This window comes from Zootoca vivipara, chromosome 3 (assembly GCF_965207765.1).
Source record: "Zootoca vivipara chromosome 3, rZooViv2.hap1.1, whole genome shotgun sequence".
Classification (NCBI taxonomy): Eukaryota; Metazoa; Chordata; class Lepidosauria; order Squamata; family Lacertidae; genus Zootoca; species Zootoca vivipara.
In genome coordinates, this window is record NC_142586.1 from 37,686,249 (window position 1) to 37,714,121 (window position 27,873).

The following is a 27,873-nucleotide window of genomic DNA, read 5'->3' on the forward strand; positions in this document are numbered from 1 at the left end:
TCCTCATCAGAGAAGCTAGTTGATGGTCCCAGACCAGTTAAGATCTGCTGTGCATTTCCACCATGTCACCCTAAACAGGTTTATTCAGAAGTCAGTCTCACTGTGTTCCATGGGCCTACTCCCTAGTTAGGACTGCAGCCCATGTCAGTATTTCCACACCCAGTTTGGGTTACTTTGGGAGACCAGCATGCCAAATTAACCTGTAAAGGTGATTTGTGTCCAGACATTTATAATATTTCCAATTATACTTTTGGATTGCGTTGGGGGGTGTTTTGGGCAAACCCATTAAGCAAGAGACATAGTAAATATTAGGAAATTGGGGGGGGGTTGTTCTCCTATTGTTTTTACAGACAATACAAGATGGGTAAAAGTAAAAACAGGATGTCCTGCGAGCATCTGTCTCAACTAAATAGCTTTATTTTCATGATATAAAATACATTACTAGAGAGAAATCTTTCTCATAAATATATGAGGATGGCTCTTGTATTCAGAGCAGAGAAATCTAACGACCTCCTCAGTTCTAGTTCCAGCTGTGCCTCAAACTCAATCCAAGCTGCAGCAAATCATGACTTCTCTCCACATCCATTTCCAGGGCTGTGCAAATGGAGAATCCTTACTGTACTTTCTTCACAGTTGTGCAATAAAATGTATCCAGTCCATAGCGGAGTCGAGCTTGAGGTACTCTGACAATAAGCATTAGAGGCAAGCCATAATGGTGCAGCAGAAGGAACGATGAGCAGAACAGCCATGGAAATTAGACTTAGAGAAGCTGATATGGAAGGGATGGAATCTTAACCAGCCAATATTGCTCTTGCAGTGACATGACTGCAAGAATAATCAATTACGAGTCTATTTGTACAGTACCTGTAAAAAGATCATGAGCCCGCAAGTATTACAGTACTAGAGGCAAGACCACCTTGTGAGTAAACAGTTCACAACAATATTATCTACAGTGCATTTGCTCATGGCATTTAAGCACTTGGGCCCCAATTTAACTAAATTTAATCATGACTTAAGTCCCACTGAACCCAATGGAACAAGTTGGTCGTGGCTAACTTGAGTTCTATTGTTGGGTGGAGGCTTTCAGCTGCAAGACTCTATGCTGATGATTTTCTCCTCTTTATATTTAACATGCCCAGTACTAAATAAGTAGGCCATTAGCAAAATAAAAACTTGAGTTCTGTCCTCCCTTCTACCACAATATAACATCCAACCATTTTAAGCATTAGCACCGTGGGTTTCATGCAACTGGAGACAACAAACAATAGTTTCATGACATCTTAGAAACAAGGATTGTCTTAGACTTAGACCATGGTTTGTCATTTGTTTCAGATACAGACCTTTCAAATATGTCCTCTTCATTAATGAGAAAATGCATTAAAAAAAAGAAATACCTTTTTCTAATTTGAATAGAACAAAATTTATATTGGCAGACTCTGTATTTCAAAAATTAGTATTTAATGTTAGGTGTTACTTTCAAAAAATGAAGAGGTAGGTGCAATTCCACACAAGAGAAGTTGTAACAGATATAGTGGACGAATTAGGGTAACATGTAGTTTAAGAGACTATAAAACAAAACTATGATAAAAGTGGGCAAGAAAAAATCAATGTCCTAATTAGAGAATGATTTGGTCTTAAAACAAATGATAGGATCAGAAAGATTTATACACTATTCGTTTTTTCAAAGAAATGTCTGCTCCAACAAGTCAACGGTATCCTTGATTAATTGTAGTATTAACCATTGGATTGACAGGATATGCTTCAGTAATTATTTCTTACATTACCAACACCAGCAGTCTAAAAGTTTACATAGAGATCATGAGAGTCTTAATAATTACATAATTACAATAGAAATTTTTAAGTTGAAGGGTTGTTGTTAAAACGATCTTCATAAATAATGTTTTCTATCTCTTCAATAACCTAAAGGTCAATTGGTATAGATAGGATAACGTTTCTTTCTCTTTTACAACCAATTTGGAGGCTCCTCACTGCCAACAATGGTTAAGGCCTGGATCGAGTTACTCTCCTTTTGCTTTTTTCTGCTTTTTTCCATTTTCCACAACTAGACCATTTTCTGGTTTGCTTATACCATTTGCCACAACACCATTGGTAATCTTGCCATTCTTTACAGGCTGCTTGGGCATCTTGTATGTCCGATAGTAGAAGTCGCCAAACAAGATAATGAAAGTGCTGGCATAGAAAATGACGCCCCAGTGCATCCATTTAGGAAAGGGACAATCAATATAAATAGACATGGCCGTGTGTCCAATTGTCACGTGGAACTGAATCTGAAAAGGTAGAAAAACAGAATGTCAAAGATCCTGATCAATAGGCTTCTGCTCAATTGCATTTTATAATGTATCCGGGGGTGGGGAGAGTCTGAATATTAAACAGATATTGAAAAGAATTAACAGGCAAATTGCAAAACTGAAGGTATACTTTTTAAAACGATTCACCAACATGTCACAGAGAAATCATAATAGCTATTAGGTGGAAACGGAAAAAGAAGACACGTTTCCACTATTCTGCTATTCATAATACTCATGACCAACAACTAGCCTTTACCGTACTTTTCAGAACTGTTCTGCAGTGGCCCTCCAAACTCTGCTGAGTGACAACCATCACAATCCCTGCTGGCTATGGCTGATGGGAGATGGAACCCCAAATCCGGAGGGCCAGAGGTTCCCCATGCTTGATCTACAGCCATGTTTTTCGGAGAAGGGGGTGGTGGTCCATAAATCACCTCCCCTAATCAGGGTTGTTCCTTTGCCAGCAATATGGAGGGATTAATCTGGTCTTTAAAATCCAGAAAAGGATTGTAATAAGATAATAACATAAGAATAGCTTGCTGGATCAGGCCAATGGCCCAGCTAGTTTAGCATCCTGCTCCCCCAGCGGCCAACCTTATACGTGTAAGACAACTATTTCAGGCAGCCAAACCCTTTGAGCACTGTGTAATTACTGGATTCAGTGTGAACAGATTTCGATGAATTACCGTATACTTTCCACTCTACAGTTATTTCTAATTTATTTTAAGATAATCTGCATACAAATAGGTATGTAAGATACTGTTTTGGTTCGTACAGTGGTACCTCGACATCCGAATGCCTCGACGTCCGAAGGTTTCGACTTATGAAGTCGGCAAACCCGGAAGTATTTTCGCCGCGCGTGCATTCTGCACCTGCGCAGAAGCGGCGTGGGCGTTCTGCCTCTGCGCAGAAGCGCGAAACCGTGCTTTGCGTATGTGCAAAATGGACGTTTTGACATCCGAAGGTTTCGACTTATGAAGAGCGCCGTGGAATGGATTGCCTTCGTAAGTCAAGGTACCACTGTGCTCATTTCCTGGAGCTATTTCTCCACATTTCATTGTATTCAATTCTATTCTTTCATCTGGCTAGAATACCAATCTCATTCCTGGTTGTTCTTTCATGTCTATGGTGTGATCTGTGTACAGAGGATCTTGCTTCAAGAGGTACATGGGGTGTGTGGATGCATGCATGATACTCACCTAGCTCTACAGTTCTAGCATTCAAGGTTCTAAGTATCCTAGATAATAGGTTTTGGTTTTTTTTAAAGAAATTACTTACCAGCTGCATTATGGTCAAGTATCGTTTCCACCAAAGGTACTTGTGAAATTTTGGGCCACAGGCAGCTAGTCCATAGTACATGTACATAATAACGTGGATAAAAGCATTGATTTGTGCTCCAAAAAAAGCTGTTGAGAGGAAGAAACAAAAAATGAAGTTATCTGAAAGTTGCAAGAGGTGTAAGTTCATATTCTCCTTATTTCTATTGCTTCCAATACACATTAAAATAAAAGTTTAGATGATTTGGTTTCATAGGGGCATTATAATAATTACATCCTTGTATTCACAGTGGAAAGGTATTTTCAGTTCTAAATATAAAATATGGGAAATATTTGCAATGTATATCATATATCAGCTCATGGGGGGGGGGGCAACCTCAGTGGCCTATGGAGATCTGTTCTCCCTCCTTCCGTGTGAGTGCACCCTCACATAGGCAATAAGCTGAACCATCGTGGGCAACACTCCATTTTGCCACTCAGCCCTCGCCTTTTACCCTTCTCCTCTATGCGCAGGCACTGTTCCCAGTCTAGCAGAATGTCCTATATTCTTATTCTCAGTTGTTTGACATCATAAATATACACGGGGCTTTGCAGAGTATAATATGAACAGGAAAAGGTTGAGGTTCCTGTCCTGAGGACCTGACAATCTAAATTAGCCTCTGCTGCCTTACAACCTTTTACTTCCTTGCATGACACCCTGTGGCTCGTCTTGAGCCACACATCACCTGTAGGTAATAAAATGAGTGTTCTGGGGTGGTGGTGGTGGTAGTGGGGAGATAAGGTCTGGCGTGTAAGTTGCAAAAGGTTGCCAAGTTCATTCAGTCATGCTTGCCAGGTCAGCAAAGCACCAACGATGGCTGCAGCTCCACTGCTGTAAGCTCCCAATTGTCGCCTCCCTTTTGGGCTCTCATACCAGTCTCAAAGTAGACTCAATGAAACCAATGGACTTAATGAATGTCAGTGAGTCCACTCTGAGGATGACTTATTCAGTTACCACCTGAAATATTTTAACCACAGTGTATTTGCGATGTGCTGGCTGTTAAATAATATCAACTGTACTAAAAATACAGGGGGCATGAACGGGACTTAATTCTGAATAAACATGGATATGCTTGGGCCTTAAATCATTTAATTGCCATGGAAATATTCTGGAATAAGCAAGGCAGAATAAATGAATATCTTCTTTTTCATAGTTGCAGATTGAGCAAGCCAGACATGCGTGTTGCTTCACACAGCAAGTTTACTTAAATGACAAAAAGAAGCATTTGCATGCGAAATCCGAATCATGCATTCGTGCCCATGTGAAGTGTTTCATAATTCCTAGTAGTGCAATCATATAGTTCTTTCCTCCCCCTCATTTCCCAGAGAAGGAAGGAATATACCATTTAACTTTAGCATTCCAGAACTGAACAGGCATTCCATTCCTCCAGAAGGTAACAATATTTACACGCTACTGTCAAAATGAATATTCGCTTCCAGGTAGAGTCCCCACTTTGTACTCCTTATTTGGGAAGATAAACAAGACTACTCACCTTGCCCTCCTGCAACCCATTTTATTCCAATCCACCACAAAGTAAACATAGTGTAATGGTGATAGACATGAAGAAAACTGATTTGGTTAAACTTTTTTCTTAGGATGAAAAATACTGTATCCAGATATTCAATTCCTTTTGATACGAAGTACCACCATAAAGCCCCGGCTATCTGTAATACAGAAAGAAGAGTGTAAGAATTCACATACTAATTTGGAGTTCAGATACATGGACCATGTAGCCCAGTGTCTGCCATTACATAGACCTCTAGAGCTGAAGTCACTTACCTGAGGGTCTCTAAATATTGTATGAGAATTCCCATCAGCCCCCACCAGCACAGATCATTGGTCAACAACATCTGGAGGGCCAAAGATTTCCCTCACCTGTCTTGTTCACTAATACCTGATTCTTTGTTTAGAGTTTCTACAAGTTTATTTGTGGCTTCATTTCAAAGAGGTAAATAAAAAAGAATTTTTTTTGGTGCATTCTCTTTCTCTTGGGGGGGAGGCTTTTAAAAACAAGATCGTGTTCTGTGAAGCCATTCATTGTGTGCTATTCGATCCTTGAAATTAATATAAAATAAAATATACACACCCCACTCAGCCCCCTCATCTCACAACAATAAAGATAAAACTGTAGCTTCAGAGATATGAATAGGACTTCAACTTAAAAAATAATAATACCCCTCTCAAAATGTATTGTAGTAATCTGAACATTAAAGAGCTAAATGTGGAACATAGCTTATTATTGCGAGCTGGAACAAGACTCCAGCCATTTATGGCCTTTGCCAATTTCTCCCCAGTTTCTCTAGACAATAAACAGCCAGTGTTCTTAGTCTACAAATAAAGTGAATTTTATTCATACTGCAGTCTTTAGCTACTCCTGGAAGCAAGCCCTATTTAATTCAATGGGGCTTATTTCTGAGTAGACATGTATAAAATCATGCTGTTAAATGGTGTTCCTATAAAAAACAGCTAAGCCTTAATTGATATTAATATATTAGGAAAATGGACCTTGAAAAGACAACCCTCCCCACATGTCCACCAAAATGGCTGGAGAGGGTGGGGCTCTTCAGCAGATGGAGGTGAAACAGGAAGGAGAGGGAGGGGGAAATTGATTGTGAGAGTGAATGCTTCATTTGACAATGGATTTCACCCTCTACAATTTTATTTTATTTTATTTTAATTCTTTAGAAACTGAGTGTACCACTGCTGCAGCACTGAAACCGCAATACACCAATGCAGGTCTTTTTAAAAAGGCCATTTTGTGAATCTTTTGCTTTTTTTAATCCTTTAAAAATTCTTTTATGGCTATAAAGAAATAGGTAGATAAAAGGCCCATGACTCCAGCACTGATGCACACTTCTCCCCAGTTTTATTTTTCAAAAAGCAGCAAGCATGTCGTCTTGGAACAAGGCAACCTCCCTCTACAAAAGAAGATATCGTTGCAGTTCACTTTGACTGTCCAATTAATCCATGGCACACTTTTAATTTAACCCCCTTTAAGGTAAAAACACCTTAGATTTAAAGTACTCGTAACAAAATAAATGCACACTTACAGGTGTTCTAAGTCTGTAAACTGTTAATGGCAAAACTTATATATGTTTATTCAGAAGTAACTGCTCTTGAGCTCAGGAAGGTTTTCACCTAAATGAGTGTGCATAGGAATCAAGCTTAAAGCACTTGGCTGGGGTGACCCTATACACTATGCATGAAGTTACAGCCTTTGAGTATATTGGATTAATAGATTATTAATAGGACAAGCAACAGGATAGTAATTATAGTAGGTAACTCCTTCCTGACTGTTCAGTCTTTCAACACTGCAATACTAATAATAGGTAGTTATTCTACTTAATTTAGTGACCGTTAGTTCTTTTATTACAGGGAAAGTTTTTTGTAACGGTCCCTTATTTGATCTGTCTCACACATGAAGCAGGCTGCAGGATCTAGTCCAGATTCTATAATCTACCATGGAAACCCGATGGATCCATACCTGCGTTCTGTCCTTTATTTGTTTTTTAGAGCTCCACTCATCTTTACATTTAAAACAGTATTTTACAAATAATAGTGTTTTACTACACTGCCATTTTCCAACTCGAAAGAGTGGAACAGTTTATCCTTTTCTCCATATTTTGAAAATATCTTCCTTGGGCATTTCTAATTAACACTGAAGAACCAAAAAAGACCAACTACTTTTGTCAAAGAAGCATTTAAGAGTTTGGCTAATTCTGCACTGGTGATTTGGCAAATCTTTTTGCTTTCAGTTGACTCTATTTATCACATTCCGAATTCTTGCCTCTTTCCCCAGACACTTTTGATATCAATGGTCCTCAAAATTGTGTGGGATATAAATAAAACCAGTTTGTTTCCTTCCCTACTTGTTGCCAGACTCGCTCTGAGTCTTATAAGGCAAACTATTTGGGATACATGCGGGTGTAATGGGAAAGTAGAGGGAAGATGAAGGGAGACACCCTACAGAGCTAGGAGTTCCCAGATATAAAGGTTATCCAGAAGTGGTTTTAAAATGCACATTGCTCAAGAAGTAGCATTGTTTGCCCTAAGCCAGATAGTCATGTATTTAACTCCCACATCAAAGCCTGTGCTAACACCCACTAATGATAGCTATAGTACAGTAAGTACTCTGAAGAGCGCAGCACTGATTAAGACACCACCTTTTGGGAGAAGATAAAAAACAGAATGCTACCTTCATTTTCATTAACCGATCAAATAAAGTTTTGACACTTACAAAGAGTATTCAAGATTCTTACTTTAAAATGTATATACAGCAAGTACTAAGGGTTCTTTCAGAGTATACCCATTTAAATTGATAGGCACGACTAACATAGGTTCATTTATTTCAGTGGGTCTACCTGGAGTATGACTTAGTTGCATACAACTAGGAATTTTAACATGCTACTGCTCTTACAGAAACCTGAGTGACACAACCTGTGCTTGAAAGATGGATGTTTAGAATTGTTTAGTAGACTTGCAAATTTGGATAATAGTTTGTAACTTTTATATTACAAACGTTTACTATTACTATATAAACATAACAAACCTAAAAGGAATGATCAGTGCTTCTCTTACCTATGAAAAATACTATTGTGGGTGATTGTACAGTGATTTTCCAGAAATGCATGCCTTTCCCTGCTCTGTTATGTGGAGTTCTTGCATTCAAAGTACGTCTATATTAGGTTTGCCATATGTCCAAAAAATACCGCATTAGTACAGAAATTGGACGCCGGGGGAACTTTTTAAAAAATGTATTTTTATCAAAGATTTTCTTGATTTACAAAATGCCTCTCTCTTATTTCCCCCCCCCATGTAACATTTTTTACAAATCAGTTTCATTTGTCGAGACATTAGGAAGAAAGGAGGGAAAGAGTTGGGGGGGGTCGGGTGGCGATGTTTCTATTTTACTTAATATATGTGGGGGTTTGTGTCAGCATTGCTTGTGCAGGTTCTCTGCTGTCTGCTTGTGTTCCCTTTGGTGGTGAGAGAGGTTGGGGTTGGCCTAGGGTGTGGTTGTTCATTTGTGGTTAGCTGTGGTGATCTTTGTTTTCATGTGTGAGTGGGGTATGTGTGTGTTTTGGATCAGGTTAGCCATATCGATTTGTATGCTGTTGGTGGATTTTTGTCATTGTCTTGTTGGGCTGTGTATATGATAACTTTTTTAAATGTTAGAGATCTCTGGAATTTCCTGAATGTATGGCAACTTGGGTATTTTCAGTTTTCTGGTTTTTCCCTGTTTAAAAAAAAAATCTGGGGGAGGTTGTGACCCAGCAGGAGTGGAAGTGATGAGAGGTCACTTCCCTTGGCCAGGGAGGAGGGGCAGAGTGAGGAGATGGGGGGGACCCTGTGCCAGGGGTGTTCCACGGGTGGCTCAGACGCAGCAGCGGAGGCAGTGAGAGAAGTTCTGCAGCTGGGCGCTCGGGAGCTGCTAGCGTGGCCACCTCACCCAAGAGGGAGGTCCACTCCTGCTGAGGACTGAAGGTGCAATTATAACCACTGTAATATGCTTCAGAAACCTAACTCTGGAAATGTCAAGGGGACAAGTAGCACCTACATTATTTTTAATATGCATATAAGTTGAAAATATACTATAAAATCTGGAAATGTTTGCCCTTTGTTTGCCCTTCTGGATCTGGAGTAAAAATGTGTGACAGGGTAGAGACTAGATTCTCTTCAAGGGTATGTAAATGTCTTATATAAAATTATAAACAAATACCGCTTGGGTAGTAAACTTCAATTGCTATGGTCTGGGTTCACATATCATCTAAACTATAATTTAAACAAACTATTTCATTTCATTTCCCCAAAGCAAACTATGAGCATGAAATGAAGACCAAACCTTGGCTTCTGCTTATGATTTATTTAAAGAAGAACAAACTGTGAGCCTGGGTTCAGAGAACATGGCAAGCCAGACCATGGCTTCCTTCCTACCTGCAAAGTAACAGCAGAAGTAGAGGAGGAGCAGAGCACCTACCATTTCAGCAGCATGTGCAGCACACTAATGGTTCACATTAAACCATGGTTTATTTTAACCATGGTTTATTTTAACTATGGTTTAATGTGACATGTAAACCATGGCCATATGAGAAATCGCACTGTGTTTTAGCAGAAATGACTAACATTTAAGTGCATTTAGGATGAGAGCATAACAATTCAATCAGAAGGATGTCCCAATTGGTTCAAGTAGGACTGCAGTCTTAATATCCTGGAGGAATTAGCCAGAGAAAGTTAAGTGTGCCTAAGGCTGCCATTCATGCCCCATGGGATTAATCCCCATTGAGTACACTGGAGCTTATTTTCAAATACACAGATCAGGCCGCATGCCTGATGGGGATCAAAAGAACATGGTTAACCGCTTCAGTCATAAACCTCAAAACCTATCAATCATTCTCTGTATTAGCGCACTCACTAAGGTTTCGCTCTGACCAGAATGAAATGCCAAACCAAATCTGAAGAGCAGTTATTTCCTAACTGTGAAAGAGTGATTAAAAAGAAATGAGATGCACAACATTCTGTCTGCCTCTGTTGCATTTCATAAGGACTTTGCAGATAGGAGACAGAGATGGTGAGGGAAATCAAATAGGCACTGTTCTCTAAAAGGGTCTTCATGATGTATAGGCTAGTGCAGGCATCCCCAAACTGCGGCCCTCCAGATGTTTTGGCCTACAACTCCCATGATCCCTAGCTAACAGGACCAGTGGTCGGGGAAGATGGGAATTGTAGTCCAAAACATCTGGAGGGCCAAAGTTTGGGGGTGCCTGGGCTAGCGTTTGGTTCCTTTGCTTGATAGTAAATAAGCTCAGCACTGTACGAAGTCTAGAACTCCGCCATTCAGATGTACAGTTCTTCTCCTGACATGGGAATGCAACTGACCACAGACTTCACTGACTCCTTTCAATTTTCCAGCTCCAAATAATTAAAATTCCCCATGACTGCTTATGCCTAGATTTCCCACAGCTCTGCAAATATACCTTGTGACCTTTCAGTCCAAGAACATTAAATAAATGCAGATTTTATTTTACTACCCCGTTGTAAGTTGTCTGCTTTCCTTTTTTTGTGGGTTTTTTTTTGCTGAGATTCAAAGTGAAATAAAAACAGTAATTTAGCCAGCATTTTACCTGAGGATATATGTAACTATTATTATCTCAGTTTTCATATGAGAGAGAGAGAGAGAGAGAGAAAAGATAAAGTATTTAGCAAGTTTGCCCAAGGCCAGAGAGGCAATCACTGACACAGATGAGAACATACAGGTTTACATGTATTATGCTCTAAATTGTGGTAATAGGTTAAGAACAGGGAGGTTGAGTTGTTGGAAAGCACAGCAAAAATAGTAGGACACAATTGTTAAATTGTGCTATAAACTTCTAATAAAAGCTAGTTTGACAGACAGTTATGACATAATAACACATTCTAAAATGCCTAAAATGTTCTAAATATCAGAATTATATCAGAAATGTGTATAACTATTCCCCTGTCCCAGCAAGCATTGATACACGTAAAATCTAAGTCTGTTAAGACACCAGATGGCATAGAAAGATTACATTAACAACTACGATTAAAGGGTCAGTGAGAGGTCCCTGATCTCCGTACCTTGCACTTCAGAGTCAACTTCACGTTTGTGATAACTGATTTCACTGGGAGTTCTTTTAACAGTAGGTTTTTGCTTCCTTTGTTCTATGCCTGAGTAGTGCCAGCACAAGCCTTTTTTGCATGGGTACTACCAGTACATAGCTTGTGGTGGGGTTTGCCGGGGGGGGCAGGGGGCGGGACTAATGACAAGAGGCGGAGAAATAATAAAGTACAATCTACCAGTAAGCAGAATTTGCAGAGCACAACTTCTTTTGTATTGTTTCATTTTAAGGAAAAGAAGTACACTTTGAGCTAGATGATCACAGAACAAATTGTAGCCATCAACCCTCCCTTGCTTCTGCTGTTGCTGCAGTACCATGAGCTAAGCCGTGGTTTAGCATAGCATTACATGCAAACATGGGCTTGCAGTTTGTCTTGCTCGAAACAAACAATCAGCAGCAACCAAGGCATGTTCTTAGCTAATTGAATGTAGGTTAGGGAAGATAAATCACAAGCCCAGGTTTGCGTCTATGGGTTGGTTCCCAGCGACAGGGAGGCACTGGTGGGAGTAAAGGAGGAGCTAAGTGGGTGTGTTTTTCTAACTGTGCACCAGACACTTGCTTATTCAAGCTTAGCTATAGCATTATGTGTGAACCAGGCAATGAAACACTGCTGGGTTGTGGCAGGGCATTACAATACCAACCTTAATTATAAGGCAGAATGCTGAACTTTCAGTGTCAGAATGCCACAGGACACAAACATTAAAGAAGGATGTTTATTTCCTAGTCTTTGCTTCCTAGTTTTTATTTCAATATTTGCAAAACTTTAGTTAGAAAAATTTATCACACTTAGTCAATATTAAAAAACAAACACAACACAGAGATCTGTTGTAATATACAAGTAATATAATCCTTGATCCAAGCATACAAGTAACATCTTCCTTGATCCAAATATTTAGCACCATAGAACATTTTGCACCATCACCAATATTGTGAACATTCTACCTCAAAAGATGACACACACACCAAAACATCACAAGTTCATCAGCCTACAGCGTGCACAGAAGTCTTTGCTGTGTGATGTAAGTACCAAAGATAGTTCCATTTTTGGTCTACTACTTCCTAAAACCCTTTCTAAAGTGTGAGCAAGGTCCATGGGAGACTATTCAATGCTGCAGAGAGATTCTTCATTTTAATTCTTAATGAATGTTGCATAGCAGCAGCAGCAGCTACTTGATGCGCTGATAGTATTTCTCAAAGATACCTATCTGTGCTTGAATGTAGGTGTTTTTCTGAACTGAGGCCAAGTGGAAATTCTGCTTCTGCGTATGACATAATTAACAGGAGAGAGGAAACTTCTAGTCATTAGATTCAGGGAGGGAACTAAATTATTGTTGCTAAATCCCTTGATTATATCAGTAGATTCATGTTATAGCAACTAGAATTAAGGTCCGTCAAAACATGCTGAAACAAAACTCAAATGTTGCCTCCCTAAATGTAATACAATGCAGTTGGTAGAAGCTGATACAGTTACGGTAATGTATAAATAACTAAGTACTGGGACTCCTCATTTTGAATCTGTTTTCCAGCTTTCAGCCTCTCATGGATTCATACAAATAACTGGAAATCAGTTTACAAGAGGCTATGTACGGAAATTCTTTGTACACCTACATCAAAAGCACAGTCCAGCTTGCTGTTGCTGCAGAATTTTGGTTATTATTTCTAAAGATCAGATTCACACTTGTGTTTTGTGACTTAGTATTAATGCCAAACTGCCTGCCTACAATGGTTCAGCAGATTTTCGCCACAGCAACACAAACCCAAAGCGGAGTTGGAAAAGTGAGATTTAAAATGCCTGAATTATCAGCATCTGATCTTAGGTGTGGAACAATATTTGCATTTGAAGCTTTATCTGAATCTACATCTCTGGGAGAGCTTCTTATGGAGCAACCTAAAGCGTCTTCCATTTTCTATGGAGTAACCTGTAGCAGCATCTTCATATCGCAACCAGGACATAAAAATTGAATAGAAATGAATGGTAATTGGGGGCCATCAACTGGTAACCCAGAAACAGTCACCATGGGGTCACTGACAAGCATGAGCTGGCACTTACTAGCAAGTAAATGCATTTCAGCTAGGAGTGTACAACTGTCAATGAAGACATCTTACTATGAAATAGTCATATGATTTTTATCTATAGTAGGTGTTGTGGGTGTGCAGAAGACTGTGATGACTCCTTAGCCAAAAGGGAAGGATTCTGGCCTTGTCCAAGGTGAAGTTGGATCTGTACAAGGTGCCCTGAACTGAAGCAGGACCCTACAAAGTGCTCCAATGCTCCATGGAGCCTTGGCAATTTGTCCATCCAAAAAGCAAGTATCTGCTTAGCATATTTAATTGGGTGCACAAACACTCGCTGTTATAAGCAACCAAGAGCCACATACTACACCTGTAATTTGTCACCATCGTTAACATCATACACAACCACACCTCTATAGCTAATAACAATCCATTATTGTGTTTGATCATATGTGGTGCCGACAGCAACCCGGAAGGAGGGGTGGGGCAATGGGCAGATGTGTTGGCAGCAGCACTGGATGTTTTCAGTTTCCCCAACGCCAAACTCAAACACACCTCTATTGCCGCAGGCAACAGCGGAGCTACATAGCAGCTACAGGTTTCCTGGAGATGTTGGGGACTGAACCTGCGACCTTTTGCATGCAAAGCAGATGCTCTTCCACTGAGCTATGGCCCTTCCATAGTGGGAGCAGCAGCACAGCCATAGTCTGAGACCAGTTTGAGTTAGCAGGGATCCAGCTATGATATCGACCTGCACTGCAGGAGCTGAGCCGGGGGAAGGTTCCTGGGCACTTAGCCACTACCAGCCTCATCATGCACCAGCATCAAACCCTCTTGCTCAGAGAAATGGCAGAGAAGCCAGGCAGGAAGGGGAACAGGTGTGCAGGGAGAGCAAGCGAGAAATCCCCCTCTGAAGAAGCTGAAGCAACTACAAAGGATTTCGGGGTGGCCGAGGTATAGGTCCACAAGATTGAAGTTTTTCAATGCCAGCACGAGAAATTCAAACATACTGCTCAGTGTCCGACCAACAGGCCCCCATCTAACACCACTGAATTGGTTCCCCAAAACAAAAACACAGTGGAGAAAGCAAATCCCATTTAGTTCATCTGTGAAAAGTGCCTAGCTGTTTTTGAGTTTACCCATTTGGGATTTCCACCTCCTAAAGGTTTTTTTTGGAGGATCAGCAAACCTCAGACTTAACTTGAGTTTGCTGAATCTTTCTTCTTGTATGTAAATTGTGTATTTTTGGCTTTGTCTCTACAAGCATGGGATTACTTGAATTGGAAATATAGAGAATGATAGGTATGCTTAAGATATTGCATCACGATTTTAAGCACAACAGACCAACAAGCCATGAATTTTTGGGTGAAACGACATGTTAGCATGCTTAAGCCAGACACTGTTATTCCGATGGAAGAGTAGCCATAAGAGGCCCAGTCTGGGTAATGCTCTTTACCCAATCAGGGCCCACATCCAGGGCCCACTCTTTACCCAATCAGGGCCCACACCCAGGGCCCCACTGAAAATTGCCCCCTGAGTTGCTGTTCCTCTCCTCTTCAAAGCTGCTGTTTACAGGTGTGGGATATTATTTTTGGTGGGAAACTGGCACAGAGCCCCAGTCTAGATTTACTGCACTTTTTTGTGTAAAATGTAATATGGTCCTTTAAAAAGTAAGTGTTTTGTGACTGCTTTGTATCAGGAATAGTTTGTTCTCAACAGAAAAAGAACTAGTAGCAGAAAATTGGTCTAGTATGCTAATCATTCAAAAGCTGAGTTATAAATGGCAGACTTCACAACTGACATAAGAAGTTACTACTCACCCTGACTTCATATTCATTATCTGAATAATCCACACTCTGACAGATATAGCTGTATCCTCGAGCTTTTGATGCCAAAAGTAGCTGAAAATGTTAAATTCACAAATTAATGTTTCATAGGCTTGTTAATGATTATTAATGAAAGCAATCACTTCTTTAATTTAAACAAATATTTATTTACAAATTGGCACAAAGAGGGGTCACAGTGCCTGGTGAAAGGCATGCAGTTTAACCATCCCTATGTTCCTTCTTATTGCAAAGGACAGATCCACATTTAAATCCCATTCAATGCACATTTGAACCCCCTGATTCTTCCAAGGAATCCTGGGAATTATTAGTTTTCCCCTCACAGAGCGACAGCTCCCAACCCCCTTAACAAATGAGAGTTCCCAGGGTTCTTTGGGGAAAGCCATGAGCTTTAAATGTGTGGTATGGATCTGCCCAAAATCTCATATCCAGTGTGATGTGGCAATTCACTTCCAACTGAGGCCCTCACACACCTCGCCTTACAGCCTCCAGCAGCCTATTCTTTCTCCATGTCCCTAGCATCCATATTACTCAACAAAAGCAGAACAGAGCTGCTCACAGGGCCTAGGCAAGCCTAGGCAGCTAAGTGTCGCAAGATGAGGTGTAGTCTTGCCTTTAAGTGACTGGTTTGTCAAGCTGATGCACTAGGCATGAGGGTGGCATCGCATGTGTTAAGGGTCATTCATACTAGAGTCTCATAAGAAGCTACTCCACCCCTTCTTCTTCAGAAGGGCAGGGTTCTGGCCTGTGGCCTTTATGTGCAAATCAAAAGGGCAAATTTAAAAAATTAGCTTCTCATTTCATAGCGTCCCTCTTTCAGGCATCAAACCACAGTCAACTAACTCCAAGCCTGCAAAACAACAAAACAACCCCCAAAATAAATAGAAATTCTGAAGACACCTGTCTTCCATTATTGGCTAGCTAGTTAATAGCTCCAATTCAAGTTTGCTCAAATAAAACTTTCACAAGTGGCTTATAGACTGTGCATAATTTAGAGCACTCCCATACAGGGCAGGATATAATCTTAACTCAGCTGGACCATAAAACCATTCGGCTTTTCTGTTGGAAGGAAGTAAGTGTTTGATTATGGTTCTGTACCCAATATTAACAGATGGGATTATATTTACAAAATTTCTCTGCTTCATTGTTGAACTGCAACAGCACTGAATACAGTTTTGAACAGGATTTGTAGAACTGACTTTTGAAAACTAGCCTAAAGAAGAATTTATCCTAATCAAGATAATCTCCAAGATAAAGGCTACTGAAATACTTCATTTCAATTTAATTTTCTGAAGGTACAGTATTACAATAATGATCTTGAGGAGAAGAAAATGAAATTGGGAATCACAGTCCTATCAAACAGTTGTCTTGTTAATTTCAACTGTTACAAATCGCTTTAAAGTAAGTATGTCACCAATTCAGCCCATTATGTACCAGGTGTTAGGACAAGCATACAGAACACTCAACCGAGCAGAGCAGCAAGATGGAAAGTCCAAGGAAGAGGGAGAGTCCTCCCAGAGTTAAATGGTGGGGTAGGAGAGCTGCAAACAATGGCAATATATTTCACACCTGGCAACCAATGTGCCCCTTTGGTTTTAGATAGTACATGGGTGGACAAGTCTAAAAAGCCTGGGACACAGGGGGCACTTGTTCTAGGAGGCTTAGTTTGGTCAGAATTAAGTACACTCTTCCAGAGTTAACACAAAATACATTACTCCTGGTAAATGAGCCACCAAAGCCACTAGAGGGCTATGAAAATTTGTGTCCCGGGCTTTTTAGACTCATCTTCTCATGTACTATCTGAAACCAAAGGGGCACATTGGTTGCCCGACATGAATTTTTTTCAGCTCTCCTATTCTACTATAAAGGTTATTCTGCAAGTGCAACCTTCTACGGTGCTCATCATTTCCAAATCAAAGCGAATCTCTTAGATCATTATTAATGCATTCTTTATATTTTCTAAAACAATTATTTAGATTCAGGAAAATCTGGCTTCAGGCCTAGGACTGAGCCTGTCTCGGTCGCCATGCTCCTGCTTCTTGATCTCTCTTGCAGCTTTCAGTACCATTCCCCATGATATTCTCCTTGACCACCTCTATTAAATGGGAACTGGGGTCACTGGGCTACAGTGGTTCTGGTCTTACCTATGGGACTGAGTCCAAAGAATAGCATTGAGAGATTGCTTTGGCATTGGCAGTTACGCTATGAAGTGCCGAAGGGCACTATTTTATCTCCAATGCTATTACAAATTTATATGTAGTGTAGCCACAGGCGTTTCCGTGTGCTGCTCTGGTTTCGGTGTTCCGTTGCGCCAGAAGTGGCTTAGTCATGCTGGCCACATGACCTGGTAAAACTGTCTGTGGAGAAACGCCAGCTCCCTCAGCCTGTAAAGCGAGATGAGTGCCGCAACCCCAGAGTTGTCTGCAACTGGACTTAACTGTCAGGGGCCCTTTACCTTTACTGTTCCACAGGGAACAGTAATTGGGAGTTTGGAGACAAGGTGCTAGCAAGTAGGCTGACGACACTCAACTCTATTTGAATCAGGAGAGGCCCTGCCCCAGTGCCAAGATACATTGGTGGAATGGATGAGGGAAAATAAGCTGAATCATGGCAAAGCGGAGGCTCTGTATAACAGCTATGAGCTTGATCACAGTAGTTCAGGCACTGGTGACTTCAAATTTGGATTTCTGCAATGCACTCTATGTAGGGATTTGCTTGTGATTGACCTGGAAACTACAGTCAGTGCAGAATAAAGGTAAAGGGACCCCTGACCATTAGGTCCAGTCATGACCGTCTCTGGGGTTGTGGTGCTCATCTCGCGTTATTGGCTGAGGGAGCTGGTGTACAGCTTCCAGGTCATGTGGCCAGCATGACAAAGCTGCTTCTGGCGAACCAAAGCAGCACACGGAAACGCTGTTTACCTTCCCGCTGTAGTGGTACCTATTTATCTACTTGCACTTTGCCATGCTTTCAAACTGCTAGGTTGGAAGGAGCTGGGACTGAGCAATGGGAGCTCACCCCGTCATGGGGATTCGAACCGCCGACCTTCTGATCGGCAAGCCCTAGGCTCTGTGGTTTAACCCACAGCACCACCTGTGTCCCTCAGTGCAGAATGCTACAGCACAATTGCTGACATGATTGAGACCCTGTCAGCATATAACATCTCTACTCAAGAGATCTGCACTGGTTGATGGTTTCTTACCAGGCAAACTTAGTGGCCCAAATCTGGCCCAGCAATCTGCCAAGGCTCTGTCTCCCAATCCTAGCACTGTGGTGCTCAATGCTGAGGACAAGAAATAAGTGCTCTGACCACACCCTAGAGAGCCATCTTTAAAGAATTTGTAGAGCTATTTATTCTCCTGATTTGACATTGTGGCATAGTTTGCCACTCAGTTTCTTAGCTTTTATGAATGCAACCTTCAGCAGAACCTAATGTATACAGAGTCAAATTATTCCAGTGTTAAATCACACAGAGAGACAAAAACAAAAGCCAATGTAATGACCCCCAAAGGTATATTGTGGCAAATCAAAGAATTTATGAAGAGTAAAAAACATTAATCAACAGTTTGATTCAAATAGTATTGAATTCACCCAAAGATACATAGTATTTGATTTACCCAAAGATACATTTGCTTTTCAAACCACATACAAACTACTACAAAATTCTGAATTGTAAATAGCAAATCATATATGTAAAAAAAGAGTTGTACCTCTTTGAAAATATAGAAGTTAAGTAGAACCATTCCGAAGTTGTAAAAAATCAATAATGAGCGGAACTGGAAAGGCTCCCTTGTCTTCATCCATTTGGGGCCAAGCCAAACAGTGAGGAGGTAAAGAGTACTTATAGCCAATGTGGGAAACGGAGACTGCATCAAGGGCCAGTCATCGACGCGTTTGTCTAGGGAAAAACAGACAAGAAATTATTGAGAACATGCTTTCTCACTTAAATTTTCAAAAAGCTTTACGTTAAATAAGTTTGACTTGTATAATTGCAGGCTCAAAGCGTTACACCTTGTATAACATTATGATCAAAATGTGCCTATATACAATTAAGCCGAACAAGTCATTTCTGTTTCCATTACCAGTTGTAAAGTAAATTACATTGCTTAAAGTTCCAGCTTGATAACATCAGCCTTGTGCTTCCCACAGTCAAAATAGACAGGAAGAATACTTGATATTTAGAATCAGTGCTGGTCAGTGCAAAGTATATTTTCACAACATGGGTCACACACATGGTAGGAAGCAAGAGTGCGCCTTCCTTCTTCACCCACAGATCCCTCCTCTGAAATCCCTGGCTGCCCACAGGGTGGAGTTACCTTTCAAATCTTAATCCTTAACTTTGATTCTGCTGGTAAGTTTTCGAAAGCACCTCAAAGTGCAAGTAGATAAATAGGAACCGCTATAGCGGGAAGGTAAACGGCGTTTCCGTGTGCTGCTCTGGTTTGCCAGAAGCGGCATTGTCATGCTGGCCACATGACCTGGAAGCTATACGCCAGCTCCCTCGGCCAATAATGCGAGATGAGCGCGCAACCCCAGAGTCGGTCACGACTGGACCTATATATATCTGTGGTATCTGTAGCCTTTTAAAAATGTTTTATCAGTGTCTGTAAGATCATTTAAATGGGGCCTAGGTGTATAAAATCCGATATGTCAATCCACCATGTGATCGGGGCCCATGCACTTTATAGAGTTTATGCATGTTGATCCTGTCAAGTATGCCATCCCCTCCTGGGCAATGGGACAGTCTCACTGGGACTGTGGGAAGGGAAGGCGCACACTTGCTCCCCACCATGCCCCTAGGGCAGATGAAGGGCAGGCATCATTCAAACTGAATCAGCCCCAGATAGCTGAAGGCAGGCAGTGCCTTCTAGAAGTATGTACAGTCGTACCTTGCTTCTCAAATGCCTTAGCTGCCGAACAAATTGGCTCCTGAACGCCGCAAACCTGGAAGTGAGTGTCTGGTTTGGAACGTTTTTTGGAAGCTGAACATTCTCGAAGTTAATCCATTCCGGGAGTCCGTTCGACTCCCAAAACTGTTAACAAACCAAGGCACAGCTTCCGATTGGCTGCAGGAGCTTCCTGCGCTCAAGTGGAAGCCACGTCTTGGTTTGCTAATGGTTTTGGGAGTCGAACGGACTCCCGGAATGGATTAAGTTCAAGAACCAAGGTCCCTCTGTATAGTAACTCTAGAGATATCTCAGTTGTGAACTACTGTACTAGCTGTTTCTTATCTGATTGCTGTGTGTGTGTGTGTGTGTTTTATGAAAAACTAGCTGACCCGGTCACGCATTGCTGTGGGTTTTTTTGGGGGGGGGAGTATTGATGTCATTTGTGTTTTGAATGGTAAGTTCTGTAATTTGTGTCAAGTGCAATAAAATTGATGCACTATGGGAGGAAAAAAGAGTACAGGCATTCAGAATGCCATGGAGACCGTGCAGCGAAGCTCGGTTTTGTTTTTATTTTATTGGTTTCTGCAAGCAAATAAATGAGTGCCTTTTCTTTCTTTCTTTTATTTATATTAGGGATCGTGGACATTCCTGACAAAAACCAAAACAGGAGCAGAACTTGCCAGTGATTGTTTATTTAGCCTGTGTCCAAAATGGAACTCAATCCAGTGAACAACTGACATGGTTGCTTTCAGTCTGCAAGCAATACATAATTGATCAAGTTTTCTCTCCATTTGCATTGTGTTTCCTTCACACTGCACTAAAATGAATGGGGTGGAATAACGTTATGACACAGATGACATAATATCGCTATGGTGAACAATAAGACAAATAGTGCAGTTTGTGTGGAAGACAAACTGCAGCGGAACAGAGGCAGTGCTGCATGTGGTGAATCTGGGGGAGAATGGAAAGCGGTGCCTTCTCACCTCCCTAATTTATATACTTTTCTGCTAAGGGTCCTAAAGTGGCTTGAAATTTATAATATTAACATATTTTAATTTTGTGTACACAAGTTCAGTGATGTAAATTCATAGTGAACATGAAAGAGAGAGAGAGAGATAAAAAAGGGCTTTGATAGGTTGTGAATTAGAACGGTAAATGGTCAGGAACCGGACAATTCAAGATTTCCTCCAGATCTGTCTTGCAAAAGCTTGGATAGATCCATATTGAAATAAGGACTGCTAATGCGCACTGAATGTGCATTTGAACAGGCATATGTTTGTAGTACAGCAATCAAACTGAACAGTAGTAATACGGATGCTGGCTGAGCATCGCGAATTCCTCCACTCTTTCTTCCTGTTGCAGAATAAATTGCCCCAGTGTTACCTGCCTGAGATGAGAGGAGACATTCCACTCACCCCAGCATTAACAGACAAGAGGCGGCAGTTGAGGGGGCAGGTGAATAATGTTGTGGCTGGAAGGTTGGTCTAGATGCTATCTTTGGTTGTTCCCCTCCCAGTTTGTGGGTTTACAGCTGTAAAATGGGATTATGTTTAATAGTAGTAATAATAATAATAATAATAATAATAATAATAATAATAATAAAAAGAGGCTGCTGAAGTGGCAAAACCAGTCTCTTTGTCAAGTGAAGGTATCCAGCCAAGTCTGTTAAGTAGCTCTTTGTGTGAATATACAGGTGATTGCTTGCCACACAGAAACTATGAGCTGAAGAAGCTTCCAGAATGTGGGCTAAAGGGGGCAGCCCTTGCCCCCTACATCAGCAGTGGGCGGCATCATCAGCAAGTGTCTCACCAAGAGAACAACAGACCACGCTTGTCTTGAAATGGGCTGGGAAGAGACACAGAGGCTTGGCTTGATCCATGGCTTTGGAGGGTCCCCAATGGTGGAGCAAGATCTGTGGGAGTGTTAATGCTGTGGGCTCTTCCAACTGATGCTTGGCTTGAATATATATGTGTCATACAGGGTGCACCCCTGCTCACTCTACTCACCAACCCTTTCTTCTTGCCTCAGTTTCTGTATCCACAACAATATCCCCCATTCGTCTGCCTTAGTTTGACCTCAGGTCCATCTCCCTTTTCCATTCCCCTGTTCTTCCTTCCTCAGTTTCTGAAGCTGAGTCACTACATCTCCCCCCAACTTCCACATACCATCTCCCCCATCCCCAGCTTCCCGTCAAAAGGACTGTTAGGTACTGAGCTGAATCCTAGAACAATAGGATCCAGAATGCAGCAGTCTGATTAGTCTGCAGGAACCACCCAATCCAGCTCCAGGTGGAAGTGAATCAGCGACCTGGTTGGCCTGCTGGAGCAACCAATCAGGCTTCTGGAGGAAGTGAATCCACAACCTGATTGGCCTACAGGAGCAGCCCAGAATTAGCCAATCATGTGGGGCCCATTGTGTAAATAATGTATATATACGGTAGCAGACACTGGGAAAAGTTTCATTCACTGTTTTACAAGCTGCAATAAAGAGCATGAAATCACTACAGGACTCCGATTATATTTCAAGGACAATGCTGCATCTCCCCATCAACCCTAAGACCACCCTCTCCCCCTGCAAAAGGACAACAAAGTTCCCCTCTCCCTTTTTCTCTTTTGTTGTTTTTCTTTCTTTCTCTCGCCTGCCAAGAAAACCTCCCTTGGTGCCAGGGAGGGAGGGAGAGAGAAGAGCCCCACTCAGCAGGTAATGACAGCACATCCCCTTTCCCGTTCTTCTCCTGAGGAGACCCATTTGGGCTCTGAGGTGGATTCCTGCAAGTCAGATTCCAAGTTTTGGCTCAGTTCATGTGCCTCATGTGCCCCCTAGCAGTAAAGACTGTCATCACAGCATGATACAAATAGGTAGAAGTAAATAAAAAACATATTGCACAAAGACACCACCGTCTTCAGAGACCTTCATTCCAAGGAAACCAAACCTGAGGTGTGTGCTGCCACCCATGAATCTGCCACTGCCAGGGATTGGGAGCCAGGCAACAATACTTTTTGCCAGACCACAGGAGAGGAGGTGCCTTGCTAGGCTGCTCCATGTGCTGCCTCTGCTACCTCCTTCCACGTCCTATTGCTGAGCAGGACAACTTCCTCCTTCCTCAGACAAGTGTATTGTGCTCCTCTTTTTTCAATGCCTATCTCTCTTGTCCCATTAGACAAGGTTGAAACTCTTTGCACCCAAAAACCATGACGTGAAGTGCAAAGAGCAACAGATGGCTCACCCTTCTCCTTACACAAACAGACTTGGGAGATTCCTTAACAACATAGCTGCCAAGTTATCCCTTTTTTTAAGGGATTTTCCATTATGCTGAATAGGCTTCCTCGCGAGAAAAGGGAAAACTTGGCAGCTATGCTTAACAATTTTCTGATTTTCAAGCCCTTGTCAGACCAGTTAAGCTTAAGTGTGGGGATATTTAGACATACAAGACCAAGAGGCAACACCCAGCAAAGTGTACAAATTCCAAGTTAATTTCAAGTTTTAAATAAAACTATCGGGGGGGGGGGAGACAAAACAAACAAAGATAAATTAATATTCAGTGGATATAAAGCTTTGAAAAACCCACATTACATGGAAGCATTCCATCATTATCCCAGACAATGAGCCAAAATGACTTAAGAAGAACCAGAAACTTACAAATTGTTCTGGTCCAGCAGAACCACAGTTGTAAAAATGATAGCACTACATAATTTCACATTTCTGTTCCATAGCATATCAGCTACTACATCCAACACCTTTTAAAAGTTTGATTGCAATGGGAAACTGCTGCCTTCTTGCATCCCCAGTAGCAAGTTATCTCATAGAATCCACTCTTAGAAATCATAGAACAAATGTTATCACCCATTTCCCTCTTTCAGTACAAGTTCAAAATATCCCTCCCATGAGGAAACTGACTGAAAAATCCAATTTACATTCTGGAGAGGGCAGGTCCCAGATCTAATCTACAGTCATACCTTGGTTTAAGTACTCCTCGGTTTGAGTACTTTCAGTTTAAGTACTCCGCAGACCCGTCTGGAACAGATTAATCCACTTTCCATTACTTTCGATGGGAAAGTTTGATGCAGTTTAAGTACGCTTCTGGTTAAGTACGCTTCTGGTTAAGTACGGACTTCCAGAACCAATTACACTCATACTTCGGGTTAAGTACGCTTCTGGTTGAGTACTCCGTGGACCCGTTTGGAACGGATTAATCCACTTTCCATTACTTTCAATGGGAAAGTTTGTTTCAGGTTAAGTACGCCTCAGGTTAAGTACAGACTTCTGGAACCAATTGTGTACTTAAACCGAGGTACCACTGTATTAGGAATTAAGGTAAAAGTCAAGGGTTAGATGCTGGTATTTAATTCCATTAAGGATACACTTAGTAGACCACTTTATATCGCAAAAGAGCCAATTGCAGGGGTTTGGGGGGGCACATGGAGGGGAGTGGAAGCCTCACTGTGCAAGCAGTGGAACCGGCCAACACTTTCCCAAGTGTATACCTGTAATACTTTTTTTGCTTTGTTTCTTGCAATAAAACATTTTTTTTCTAAATCAGCATCTAAATTTATAGGCTGTTATCTTACATCACTTAGTTTTAGAGAGCAAATTGAGTAGATTCCTGCCCTGTTTTATATTAATATTCAAAAAATTTTTTGTTGCAATCATAGTGCTGTTAACTCTGCGCTTGTAAGAAATATATCACAATGCATCACAAAAATCCTATCAAGCGGTTACTTGTATGTACTGTGCATGGCCAGTCTCTAATAAAAAGACACGCCTGATCAGTAACAGAAAATCCCCTCCCTGGGTGTGGTTTGCCATAAAACTCTGTAGGAACTAACTGGAAACTAAGTCTTACCTATGTAGCAAGTCCTAGTTGAGATTGCTACATTATGGTATTAAGGCAGATCTGTTGCAATGTTACCTCATAAAATAAGCAACCTTCCCTGTGGGATAAATTGCAGATACTTTCTGCTAAGACCATTGCTGCTAGGCTAAGCACATTCTTCTGAGAGTCCTGTTCTGAACACGGCTGCAAGTTCTCCACAGGAACATCAAAACTGTTTCCATTATTTAAATCAGTCCTAAGGATCCTGAAGTGAGGTTCAACCAACCACCTCCTTTTCCATGGCTCAAAGTCTTTCTGCTTTATTCCTTTTCTCCCCAGAGGAAAATAAATATAGGCCTCACTGTCTGTGGGAGCACAGCCTTGTGGCCTTGCCTCATTCTCCCTTCTTACATTAACCCCCCCCCCCACTGTTTTTAATTCTGTGATGGAAGAAAGGTAAGATCTCCTTTGCCTATTCACATCAGGTAGGCGCCCTTCCTATATCAACAAAATATATCAAAACTATAAACAAATATTTTTGTTTAGGCAAGCCTATCCAGACATGTGGAATGTTGACATGTGTTTTAATCTCTTCTTAGTTTTACTGTTGATTTTAACTATCTTTTGAATGTTTTCAAATATCTGTTGTTAACTGTTTTTTACTGAACCACTTAGAGGTTCTGTACAATCAAGCAGTATATAATTTTTTTAAAATAAAAACAAACAAACAATACAAAAATAGAATAAACAAGTTTTGAAGAGAAATAAGAGCCTGATGTGCAGTCTTACCGTAGTAGTATAGTCCTTTAGGCTGTACGCGGCAGCAAAAAGCCATAAGAAGAAGCAGAAAATAACTGGGGAGGAGGATGGTGAAAAATGGAAGTGCAACCCAATATATGTTTACTCGGAAGCAGGTTCCATTTTATTTCCCTAGTAGGACATAACCCCATATAAGCATTTTAAGACTAAAGTCTTAAAGGTCAATTTCACCTTCGATACCAATGCCCATTTTTTGTTTAGCGCTTTGTAAAAGATTAACCATAAACGCGATCCAAAATGGGTGACAAAATGTCCCTGGGTTGGAAAGGAGTGGTGATGGGTTAATCTGCCTGATGTATCACTGAATACAACAAAAAACAAGCCTCTAAGGGTGCTTCAAGGCAGGTATTTATTGTGGGACAGGTGTTCCTTATGTATGCAAATTCATTGCAGAAGCCACATGACATGATCAGTATTAAAACACCAGCCCATATTCAATCCTACACCATTTAATAAGGATTTCCCCTTTCCCAGGGAAATCTGACATACTGTCATAGCTGCCAAGTCTCCTGTTTTTCCAGCCATTTCCCGCTGGCAGCCCGGGTTAAAAAAAACCCCATAAATCCCCCGGATTCTTACCGGCCCGGGGAGGCTCCTTCTGCGCATGTCTGGAGTCTCACAATCTCACAAAAGTCAGAAGAAGTGCAGTGAAAACACAGGAGGACAACATCTTATGGATGCCCCATAAAACAAGAATGAACAAATCCCGTGTTCAGTTGCACAAAGATGCCCTATAGCCACATATAGACTTCAGTTTTGCTTCCACAAGGTGTCACATGAACGTATCAAGTCAACACTTAAACTAAACAATGCCTCCCTTTTGCCTATCTATTGTGATAATCTGCTTTATTTCTGTCACACAGATTAGGGATGCAACAGGTTAAATTGCAGAAACTGCCAATGGTCTAAAAGTCTTGGTCTGGGCCCCTGTGTCACACAGGGCTGCCACTGCACCTTCCTAGGCACAAAAATAAATGATGCTTATTAACAGTGACCTTTGTTTCACCCCTGCCTGGTATCCAGATCATGTCACTGCATCATAGGAAAAAGTCCTATTAATGTAAAATTTCATATTTTTTGCAGTCTTCAATTGGAGTTAAAACTGAGAGTACAATCCTAACAATGTCTATACAAAAGGGGGAAAAAATTCCTTCCAGTAGCACCTTAGAGAGCAACTAAGTTTGTCATTGGCCTCTAAGGTGTCATTGGTCTCTAAGGTGCCACTGGAAGGAATTTTTTTTTATTTTTTTGTTTCGACTACGTCAGACCAACACGGCTACCTACCTGTAACTATACAAAAGTAAACCTTCCTGAATTCAGCGGACTCACTCCCAGGTAAACGGGGTTGGATTGCAGCTCTACTTATTTTTGCAGTGGTATGAGAACGAAATATTTTTTTAAAAAATGCTACCTAAAAGTGTTAACACTACAAAAAGGGAAGCACCAAACTACATACAGAGATATATACTGGGTTTCTCCAAAAATAAGACACCATCTTATATCTTTTTTTCCTCAAAAAAAACACGGTGGCTTATTTTCAGGGGATATTAAGCAATTTCTATGCATGAGTAAAGAAAGGAGTGGTTATGAATGCTGCTGCAGCCTCTGAAAATGAGTTGAGGATTCCTTTATTAACAAAAAATAGTCCTGTACATATTTACTAAGAAGTAAAGCCTACTCTGTACAATAAGGCTTACTCTCAGGAAAATGTGTACAGGATCGTACACTTCTGACAAAATATAATTGTCTTAATTTTTATGTAGCCTTTGAGGGTTCAAATATATACTTACATGCAAAGTACCTAACAAATGCCAACCATGTCTCTTTCCTATAAAGCACCTTTGAAAGGGGTGATTTCAAGTGAGAAATCAGGAGAGGAGGGGGTTGCAAATTAGGGTGCCCATATTTGGTGGACTGCAATATGGAAGCTTTATTTAAGGCACAAATTGTTTCCAGCATTTCTCACAACTTTTACAAGTCATGTAAGTACAATTGTAAATTAGTTGATAATTGTTTTTCCAAATCAGATGTTCTATAATAAAACAGATTTGGGAAAAACACTGCATTTTCATCTGTGGGTTAAAACACATGAGCAAAGTTTACAAAAAGCTACTGTGCTATGTGCATCCGTCACTTTGTTTCATGTTTCTCATAAAGGAACCAATTCAAACACTTGTCAGCCCAGTAAATTTGTTCTTAATCTAAATTATAGGAGATAAAATCAGAATTACTCTT

The 27,873-nt window shown here is 40.9% G+C and overlaps 1 protein-coding gene across 1 annotated transcript in view; it reads right to left on the reverse strand.

Annotated features, from left to right (window-relative positions):
* Nucleotides 1-394: 394 nt before the first annotated feature.
* Nucleotides 395-27,873, reverse strand: part of ELOVL4 (ELOVL fatty acid elongase 4) — a 42,216-nt gene continuing 14,737 nt past the window's right edge. Inside the window, exons 2-6 of the mRNA XM_035109541.3 lie at nucleotides 18,828-19,015; nucleotides 15,094-15,174; nucleotides 5,119-5,290; nucleotides 3,588-3,715; nucleotides 395-2,288 (exon numbers count right to left, since the gene is read on the reverse strand). Of these exons, the coding sequence (XP_034965432.1) occupies nucleotides 2,019-2,288; nucleotides 3,588-3,715; nucleotides 5,119-5,290; nucleotides 15,094-15,174; nucleotides 18,828-19,015 (839 nt within the window). The 3' untranslated portion in view covers nucleotides 395-2,018. The remainder of the gene's footprint in view (nucleotides 2,289-3,587; nucleotides 3,716-5,118; nucleotides 5,291-15,093; nucleotides 15,175-18,827; nucleotides 19,016-27,873) is intronic.